Here is an 11,209-nt window from a genome sequence, read left to right on the forward strand (position 1 = left end):
TTTATATAATAAATTAGACCATACAATACTATTGATAAAAAAATGTTCATGACTCAATTTTTAACCAATTTTCCCAACACATAAAACTCCCTGTGTTAAGGAAAACCTGTGCCAAACCCCCCTGTGTTTTTTTTCTTGCGTAAAACCCACTTGTGATTCATTTTACTTTGCACGGAATCCCCTTTTCCGTTAAAAGTTAACACCGTTAACTATAGAGGGGATTTTATGCAAGTTTTTTATAACATAGGGGGATTTAGTGCATAATGTATACAACACAAGGGGATTTTATGCAAAATTAATTCATTCATTTAAAATGTTTATTTTCTTAAATTAAGTCGAACACATTTATTCAATTACAGTATGAAAAATATAAATTTAATAGGTGTTGTGAGTATTAAAAAAATCAATTTTTATATGATATAATTTATTAATGTATTTAAGAATTTTGATTTTTTAAAATATATAATTATTTCATTAGAATTATCATCTATTTTTATAATTTATTATGGATTAATTATATGTGAAAATAATATAAATAATTTGAGAATTTGTTCCATCTTCCATTTCAAATATTATTTTTTTTGGTTTTCATATTTTAAATTAATATATGTATTCGACTTAATTTAAGAAAATAATTTGAAATTTAAAATGAATAAATTAATTTTGCGTAGAACCCCTTGTGTTGCAAACCATGCACCAAATCCATATGTTATAAAAAAAACTTGCATAAAAACCCCTCTATAGTTAACGGTGTTAAGTTTTAACGGAAAAGGGGATTTCGTGCAAAGCAAAATGAAACACAAGGGGGTTTTACGCAAGAAAAAAAAACACAGGGGGGTTTGGCGCAGATTTTCTTTAACACAGGGGAGTTTTATGCTGTTTACCCTGAAAATAGAGCTAATTTTCCAATCAAACTTGGATAGGAAGAGCAAGAAGTTTCCATGGAATGAAGTCCGAATGGGGTTTTTCCAAATTTATTTCTATGAATAATTTGTTGGATCCTTCAAACAAATACCTAATCAACGACAATCAGTGGCGAGTCTAGGAATTTGTTACTAAGGAAGTTTGACTTTTAGACAAAGTGCAACAAAAATAATATATTTTGCAAGGGGATGTCTCCTTTTTTTTATGGGGAAACCGGAAAGTACAATTTTTTGAAATTTTTAGGGGGCAAAGTGCAATTTGACATATCTAATATATATATTATTTTATGCATTTAAGAATTCAGTTCGAATATTTTGGTAATTCATATGAGGATGCCAATATTAATTTATGGCTCAAATTTGTAGGATGTAATGGAATAACTGGAAGACCGTGATTACACCGAGTATGCTCCGAGTTTAATTGGAGAAAAGATGGTGTCCTTTGGAGTAGTTTTGTAGTTTCTTGTTTACTGAAATTTGATGTTTCCTTAATAGTTTTATTAGAATTCAAGTGGTTTTCAGTGGAAATTGATGTTTTTGCAGTTTTTGTTAGATTTAATAGTGGATTAAGTTTATTTAATAGTGGATTGTGTTTTTTGATAGTGGATTACGTCAATTGGGTAGAGGATTTTGTTGTGGGTTATGTTAAGTATATACTGGATTATGATAAGTTTGTATTGAATTTCAATTTTTTAAACCGACCGGACCAAAAAACCATTTACTTAAACCAAAAAAATAAAATAAAACCGAAAATTAAGAAAAACCAAAACTCAAAAATATAAAAAAATAATTTAAAATATTAAAAAACTGAAAATTAAAAATAAAATAGAAATTAAAAACATATAAAAAAGCAAAGAAATCCAATAAGGGAGTATGTCGGATATAAAATCTACTTGGGCCGAGTTCTTGAAATAAACAAAACTCATAAACTACTCAATGGTTATTAATCAATCTCATATTTTAGAGATGCGAATTTAAATAATTAATTTTCACCTATTAATTCTTAGTGACTCAATATAGAAATCTCTCTCATTTTGAATCAAAGTAGAGATCACCAATTAAATGTGCACATTAATTATTTAGGACTTAAGATATTAAATAATTTGATTTAAACTATAGTTTCATATTTAATAAGTGACGAAACCATTTATTTCACTTTGTCATGTTCAACACATACCGGATGTGTTAGCGCAATAAGTTAAAACAATAACTACAAAAGTTATTCTCCATTTACCGCGATCAAGATTCTTCACTTAAATATTCTTATACAATCTTTGCAAATGGGTAGTCCAATTCCCTCTAGATTGTGAACGTTTGGTTTTATATTCTAAACGAATTTTCGAAATGATTTTTATGTGTACCGTAGCACACGAGTGTGCATACCATTAAGAATAATAAACTTACACATTTAATTAATTGACAATAACCAACATCTAACTAAACGCATTTGAAATTCACCTACGCAGATTCACATAAATGACTAAATAAATAAACTTAATTAAAATTAAAATCGTTTACATAGATAAAAGCGAGACTTTTATAGTCTACTATCCTAACAGGTGGGTGATGGTTGTGGTGGCAGGGGTGGTGGTGGCTGCGGTGGTTGTTGTTGGTTGTGGTGGTAGGGGTGGTGGCGGTGGTGGCGGCAGTGGGTATTAGTGGATTTGGTCTTTTAAAATTAGAAGACCCTTAAAAGTCAATCACAATGGGGGACAAGATCGACACGTCTTTTTTGTATAGTTTCCACTCTCACTATGATATATCAAATAGTCTTTTCACTTGCATTGAATTTATTAATTAACTCATGAATTATGTTATTATATTTATCAAGGTTGCAATTCAATTTGACAATTTGATGGATCAATTTTAAAGAAATAGTCAAGCACTCAATCTTATAGAAAATGGATTTTAACTTAAATAAAGTATTGGTCCAAATGAGAGCTATAATTTTGAAATCCTTTTATATATATATATATATATATATATATATATATATATATATATATATATATATATATATATATATAAGTAAAAATAAGTACATCTATCCCACATTTTTCATTTAAGATCTTATAATAAGTAAAAATAGCTTATAAATCATTATCCTGACACTTTAAAAATTAATTCTAAAAATAAAATGTAACAACTTATCATCTCTTAAAATATCTTATCAGATATAACTTGTCATCGTGAAGTGCAGGACATATTATTTATTCACTGTTTAATTGGTCGTTGAAATAATATGGCTCTTGGGAAGCGATCAAAAGGCCTTTGTTAATATATATATATATATATATATATATATATATATATATATATATATATATATATATATATATATATATATTGAAACTTGTAAGAAAAGTTCTACAATGGTATAAAAATTGACAAAAAATTATGAACCTTAATTAATTCATCCAAAAACACCAAAGTAGAAAGAAAGTAAGGAATCACGATGGCTCTGATAACAGCAGCCTCAGCAGCAGCAGCACGAGCAGTAGCAGCAGCAGGACGACTAGCAGATGGTACGACAAATTCACAAATTCAAATATTTCTTCTTTCTTTCTTTTTTCGTGATAACGTATATATATATATATATATATATATATATATATATATATATATATATGTGTGTGTGTGTGTGTGTGTGTGTGTGCGTGTGAGGAGGGCAATTTTATTGAAGCTATTATTGGGGTCAGATTACATCGCACTAGAAACAAGAGACGCATCACCAGCACATTTTTTGTTCAAGATTGAGTCGTGCTCGTTGCTTCAAAACTGTGGGATTGATAAATACGAAACAAGTGATTTTGTGGCTGGAGAACACAAGTGGTATGTACATTCTTCTATCTATTAAAGTTCTGCCTTGAGTCTTGTTGAAAGAATTACATATTCTTCACTTACTAGATATATATAGGTTAATAACTCATATTTTGGAGAATAAATAAATTTAGCGAATGAACGAATTGATATTGGTGAAACTTTTTAATACCATTATGGCATTTGAAGTTCATGAACAAATTGATATTGTAAGTACTATGAATTTTGAGGGATAATTACATTATGCGTCAATATACTTTACCACTAAAACGATTTTGGTCCCTAAAACGTTACACCCACGAAATTGGTCCCTAAACTCACCACTTTTGCACGATTTTGGTTCAACCGTCAGGTTTTATGGTTAAGTTGGACGGATTTGTCACGTGCGGCACACGTGACATCCATTTGGTTGCTAGTTGTCCAGGACAACTCCCAGTCCACCTCACATTGTTCCCTCCTCTCTATCCAACCCAATTTCTCAATCCCGTAAACCCTACCAAAATTAGATCCCCAATTTTTCCATCACTCTCTCAAACTCCCAATTTCCCAATCCCGTAAGCACTGGACAAACAAAATACCAAATTTTCGTATTGCTCTCTCAACGGGGTTTTATGCTACATCACACACATTGAGGTGAAATCAACACTGCATCTAGACAAATTACCAAAATCGAAAATTGTTCAAATATAAGAACTTTGAGTAAATTTACCAAAACCGAAAATTGTTTTGCGATTGTGACTGTTTAACTCCACGGACATTCAAAAACTTTCGAAGAAGATTATGATAATTCCGTATTTCACCTCAATTTAAGGATTTGAAATGGGAATTTAGAAGTTGGATTTACGGGTTCATTAAGGATATGGAGAATTAGATATTTTAGAATAGAAATAGGGCAGAAGATTGATGTGTCGCTCCACATCACGTTCCATCGGCCAAGTAGACACTGGGTATTGTCCAGCTGGACAACTAACAGCCAAATGGACGTCAACGTGCGCCGCATGTGACACATCCGTCCAACTTAACCACAAAACTTGACGGTCGAACCAAAATCGTACAAAAGTGGTGAGTTTAGGGACTAATTTCGTCGGCGTGACATTTTGGGGACCAAAATCATTTTAGTTGTAAATTTTAGGGACAAAAATTGTAATTGTTCCCAATTTTGATCATGTGAGACAATTAAGTAGCAAGATATTAGAGTTTATTACAATTAGTGCCCATGCGTCATATCTAATTACTAAAATACTATGTTGTGTTATTTTATTGCCAAAAACTCCTTTCCGGTTTAATTTTTGTAGCAATTGTTTAGGTGTTGTGTGCTAAAAGGGTACAACTGTACAAGAACTTTTTACAATAAAATAAATGGTACGGGTTTCGGGTTTCGGGTTTCGGGTTTCGGGTTTCGGGTTTCGGGTTTCGGGTTTTCGGGTTTCGGGTTTTCGGGTTTCGGGTTTCGGGTTTACACTACACCAACACCCCTGAGGTATGCTAAAATAACTTTAAGGTCTATGTGGCATTCGTAATTACAATCACCCCCTGAAACATTGTTAGAAACTCTAACGGGATAAATCATTGGATACGTTATTACTCTAGAGTTCTAACGGACTATTAATTCAGTAACTGTTGGAGACGACATAGAGCTAGGGGTGACATGGCTCCCCCAACATTTCTTAAATAACCCCCTTGCTCTATGTTGCCTACCACCACTTCTTGAAACTAATTGTTTGTTAGAACTCTATCGGTATAACATATCCAATGCATTGCCACATTAGAGTTTCTAACCAAAGTTTTAGAGGGGTGAGTGTAATTATTGGCACCATAGGGACCTCAAAATTTACTACATTACTTATTCAATCAACACAATTACAAGACTCACTTAACAAGTCTATTTTTTATCTATAGAATATTTTTTATTTATTTTGACATCTTATAAATGAATAAATACATGAATACATAATTAATTTATATTCTTTCTCCATCACATTATACATGAATCTTTCAAAGAGAAAATTAATGTATTATTCCACATTTATGAATTCTAGCAAGTTCTAGAACATTCAATACTTTGAACTTGATTAATGAATCTAATTTATTCATTCCAACATGCCCCCTAAGCTTGATTCTTGCATTCCAAGTTGACTCCTCAAATTCTCTAATAAATCTCTCTTGAGGGGTTTCGTGAAGATTTAGGCAATTTCATTTTCGGACATTCCGAACTTCACTTGAACTTTTTTCTTTGCAATGCACTCTCAGATGAAATGGTACCGAGTATCAATGTCTTTGCTTCGATCATGAAACCTGTAAGTTTTCACAAGTTCAATCACAAACTTGTTATCGAGGAAAACTTGTGCTGAATCTTCTTGATCAAAGTTGAGCTGCTTTAACTATACTCGACGTCATTGCCACTTACTCAACTTCTACCCGATCTTTAGCAGCTATCTATTAGTACACGGACTTTCAATTTCAAGTTTCTTGTTGTCATTCTTTGACTCGATTGCTTCAACTAATCGTTTTCTTAGTTTCTCAACCTCACGTGCTCAACTTGTAGAAGGAACATATCATTTGAATAATTCACATTCCTAGTTGATGGAATGAGGTCTCTCTGTTCAACAATACGAGAGATCACTGGATGCAATTTGACATTTATTTGTAGCAACTCCGCACATTCTGAAGTCATTTTTTTGAGTTGCTCCTTAATCTTCCGATTATTTGCGTCTTTGACCTCAAGTTCAACGAACTTCTGTTTTAAATGCTCCATTAAGTTAGCTTCTAGCGAGTCCTCCACTTTATCCCTTTCGTACATGTGGTTGCTAGTTTGCACCAGAATTAATAACAAGAGCTATCGTTCTCGTCCACCATTACATCATACGTCAAGAGAAATATCTCTGCAACTTCCTTTTCCATCTCTTCGACATAATGGATTTTTTCATTATTGACTCATTTTGAAACTCCCAAGCATAGTGTCCATATTGGCGACAATTGGGGCAGAAAAATAATTACCGCCTATTGTATTAAAAGAATACAACGGTATAGCAACTAAACAATACCGAAAAATTATTGAAACTTTGGTTACCACTACATTTGGTACGGTATTGGTACCGTACCACTATTATACGGTACGGTAACAATATTAATATTGTATTTTCAAAACCATGGTAATATTGTACCGTACCGCAAATTTGAATTTTAGAATTTATTTAATATATAATTCTTTTATATTGGTCAATAATTTTTCAAAAGTTAAAATTACTAATAAACACGTCAAACCCTAAAAAGCAAAAATATAGTTTCTAATCAAAGTTTTATGAGACAACATTAATGAAGCTTATTACAACAAAAAGTGTGCATCTCATGATTGAAAAGAAAATTCATGGCTCTAGTAATCTTATTTTGCAAGGTGTGGCTAAATCAATGAAGTTGAAGTTTGATAAATATTGAGAGAGCTATGAGAAATTGAATAAAATGTTCTTGGTTAAAATGTTAAAATATTTTATTGTGTTTTCATAAAGATCGTCTTATAATAATTCATATCATTCGAAGTGTAACAAATTAAATCTAATGGTAGAGTACCACGTACCGATATACCGTATAGAAAGTAATGGTACACCGAATAACGGCATACCGCAATCGTTGGTACGTACGGTAACAATATCGAATTTATCAATACCATATGTTTCAGTAGGTACACGGTATTGACCAAAATATCCGGCAACAGTACCGAAACCACCCATAGACTGACAATTGTAACATTGAACATCTTTTCTTGTCTTGTCGTCGATTCAGTCCACCTCTTCCACGACCTTTGTTGGTCGATATTTCTCTTGCTCAGTTTCGTCATTGTTATAACAGATTTTTCCTTCACGACCTCTGCCACGACCACGACCTCTACCTCTGCCTCATATCAAACACCAACATGTTTTGTTTCGTCGGAATAGTTTGTCTTTGCTTGAAGGGGTTGTTCTACTTCGGGCCATTTGTTTGGCCTTTTAATTTGATCTTCTCTGCATGGACTTGCAATTTACCCTATATCTCAATCACTTTAAGACTCTCAACGTCGTTGGACTATTCAATGGCCACGACGATGTAGTCGAACCTTGGACCAAAAGATAGGAGTATTTTTTTCGACCACTCTTTTCTCTTTCATTTTTCACCATTTCTCTCAAGTTGGTTAAAAATCAAAACAATCCTTGAGACCATATTGAATGGGCATCTCAATCAAAAGTTTAAGCTATTAGTGATTTGTATAAATTAATATAAATATCTCCAACATATTGAATGACCATCTAAACCAAAAGTTTAAGCTTTGAGAATTTTTTTTTTCTTTGAATCGGAAATTGTTGGATGAACAAAAATAAAAATATTAAAAAACCAATAGAATATTATCATTTTTATTAATTTGTCATTCTTTGTTGCTATAATTTTCTTCCTTTTTCACCTTTACAGGAAATTAATAATTTATCCTAATGGAGAGGACAAAGAAAATGATAGCGACTATATTTCTATATACTTGGCTATGGGGGACACAAGTTCTATGCCTGCAAACTGGGAGGTCAATGCTGTGTTTAGCATCTTTCTTTACAATCAGATTCATGACAACTACCTTTATTCATTAGGTACTTATTACCTTTATTCATTAGGTACTTATTACCTTTATTCATTAGGTACTTATTACCTTTCTTTACAATCTGATTCTTGACAACTACCTTTATTCATTAGGTATTTATTACCTTTATTCATTTAATTTACTTAAATTGTTAATGACTATTTCTATAAGGGGAAAGCAATTGTTCATTTCCAATCTTTACATGGGACAGGAATAACAAGACGTTTCCTAGGCGTGAAGTCTGAATGGGGTTTTTCAAAATTTATCTCTAAGAAGTTCCTCACTGATCCATCGAACGGGTACCTAGTTAAAGACAGCTGTGTGTTTGGTGCTGAGGTTTATGTTGTTAAAAAGGAAGCATTCACAACAGAATGTTTGTCTTTGAAGAATTTTCAAATTCCTTACAAGCGTGATTGGAAGATTCCAAACTTCTCCAAACTCGGAGAGTTTTGGAAATCTGAAGAATTCATTGCTGGAGACCACAAATGGTAATTATAGATTTGTGTTTGAACTATGTTTCATCCTTTGACATGAGTTTTTTTCACGGCACAGGGCTGTTAAGCTTCATCCCAAAGGAAATGGAGACGCATCTGGCCGCCATGTCTCTGTCTTTTTGTGGTATTATGGTTCCAATACTGCTACGCCTTCTGAAAGAGTGCAGGCATGTCGGACCATATGCATCAAAAACCAGCTTCATGATAAACATCATAAATATACTAGTAAGCTACATCAACAAACATATATGGTAATTGTAGTAGCGTAACTGAGGCATGTTTGCGACATCCGTTTATTTTACAAGTTCAGTTGAGAATGTTCCGAGTTTGGTCTGAAAATGCACAAAAAACAAAACACAACATTAAATAGTTCATCAAGTTTGCATAAAACGTTGATGTTTGCACCGCGATTATTGCCGTAAATTGCAAATTTCTACCACTGAAACACTGCACTTTTGTGATGCAGATACTTGGTGGTATGTCGGTTCCAGCGATAATTGGGGATGGCCTAGCTTCATAGAGATTGAAACTATAAATGATCCTAAAAAAGGATTCATTGTGAATGACTCTTGTCATCTAGAATTGGAGATCTCTGTGAAAGCTGTTGTGCAAGTTTCTCCCTTGCCAATTCAAAAATAAGACCATTCTTCACTTCACCATTATTATTTTTAGTGATTTTGTGTATCGGTTCTTTCGTGTATTGACATGTATATGATTCGTGATACAGTGACTGTTGAAATTTGAAAAGATTGCATTTTTCGTCATCATACTTTACCTACTTTTTCAAAATTGTCCCTAAACATTTTGGAGTTACAATAGTAGCCCTTAATCATGCCATTTTTTGACAGAATTGGTCAGCCGTTAATTTTTGCAGTTAAGTTGGATGGAAAATGGCATGTGCCTCTCACATGCCTTCAATTTACAACACTACATGGAAACTTTCAACAATACGCATTGTGTTGTTAAAACATAATTTTTATAATTATTATTTTTAATTAAAATTTAGTATAAAATCAAAATCACGTAAATTCCAAAAAATCAACTCGTTTCGGAAATATTGTTTAAAAAATCAAAATATAGTCTAAAATTTAAAATATTGTTCCAAAATCGGCAATTTTGGAATTAAATTAAATAATATCGTTACAAACCAAAATAAAAAAAAAACCCGATAGGAATTGGGGAATTAGAAATCTTCATTCCAATTTTCACCTCTAGTCAATTCCAAATATCCCAATTGTGAGACAATATGTCGAGTTTTAAATCATTCAATATGGGTGAAAATTGGAAAGGAGTTTTCTTATGCTGCCTAGTTTGATCGAATTTTTATTTTAAAGTAATATTTTCATTCAATTTCCAAAAATGCCGATTTTAAAACACAACATTATTTTTTAGACAATATAATGATTTTTAAAACAATATTTCTGAATTTATTTTGAAAAAAAATATCGAGTTTTAGATTATTAAGTAAGGGTGAAAATTTGAACGAAGTTTTCTTACTCCGCCTATAACGATCAGATTTTTATTTTATTTAAAACAATAATTTTCATGTTATTTGGATTCAAGAAATTCCGGTTTTAAAAAATTATATTATTATTTTAGACAATACTTCTAACAATATTTTGAAACAATTTATCAAGTTTTACATTATTCAATTAGGGTGAAGATTGAAATGGAGGTTTCTCATCCCGCCTATCCGGATCGAAATTTTATTTTTATTTTGAAACAATATTTTTTTTTGAAATAATTGTTATTTTATTTTATATCGATTTTGTTTTTTTGGAATTTATATAATTTTGAATTTCAATCAAGTTTTAATTATGAAAAATCTGTTTTAACAAGACGCAATGCATTTTGTTAAAAGTATATTTTCATATAGTGTTGAATATTGAAGACATGTGAGAGGCACATGCTTTTCCCATCCAACTTAAGAACAAAAATAAACGGCGGACCAATTTTATCAAAAAAATAGCATGATTAAATGGGTAAAATATGATGACGCAAAATGTAACCAATGTAATAAGATATTCGCATTTTGTTAACCTCTAATACACTTCCGGACTATTAATGATACCGTCTATCGGTGATGGAATCGCTGAGTTATAAGTAACTATCGCTCAAATCCTTTGGTGCCATCTTAGAAGATTGTTTTTATTTCTTTCTAGTTATTTTTCTTCTTGTTCTTTCTGCTTTGTCAAGTGACAAGAAGGATCTATCATTCCCTCGAATTTGGCCGTTGCTGCCTAATATTATCATCTCTTTCCTAAAAAAAAAAAAGAGAAACTTTTGACTAATTTACGAATATATAATATATGGGATTATTTTAAGGACCCCACATATAAAAATTATATATAATTAACCACTAAGTACTTCCT

The 11,209-nt window shown here is 31.8% G+C and overlaps 1 protein-coding gene across 1 annotated transcript; it reads left to right on the plus strand.

The window, feature by feature from the left end:
• Positions 1-3,278: 3,278 nt before the first annotated feature.
• Positions 3,279-9,537, plus strand: LOC148769743 (uncharacterized). Its single transcript, XM_088820981.1, has 6 exons — positions 3,279-3,448; positions 3,623-3,755; positions 8,184-8,353; positions 8,555-8,831; positions 8,896-9,062; positions 9,304-9,537. Exons 1-6 carry the CDS (start codon positions 3,379-3,381, stop codon positions 9,474-9,476), a joined length of 990 nt encoding a protein of 329 aa, XP_088677107.1. The 5' UTR covers positions 3,279-3,378; the 3' UTR covers positions 9,477-9,537.
• Positions 9,538-11,209: the final 1,672 nt, after the last annotated feature.

Source organism: Erythranthe guttata, chromosome 7 (assembly GCF_056151865.1).
Source record: "Erythranthe guttata isolate IM_541 chromosome 7, IM_541, whole genome shotgun sequence".
Classification (NCBI taxonomy): Eukaryota; Viridiplantae; Streptophyta; class Magnoliopsida; order Lamiales; family Phrymaceae; genus Erythranthe; species Erythranthe guttata.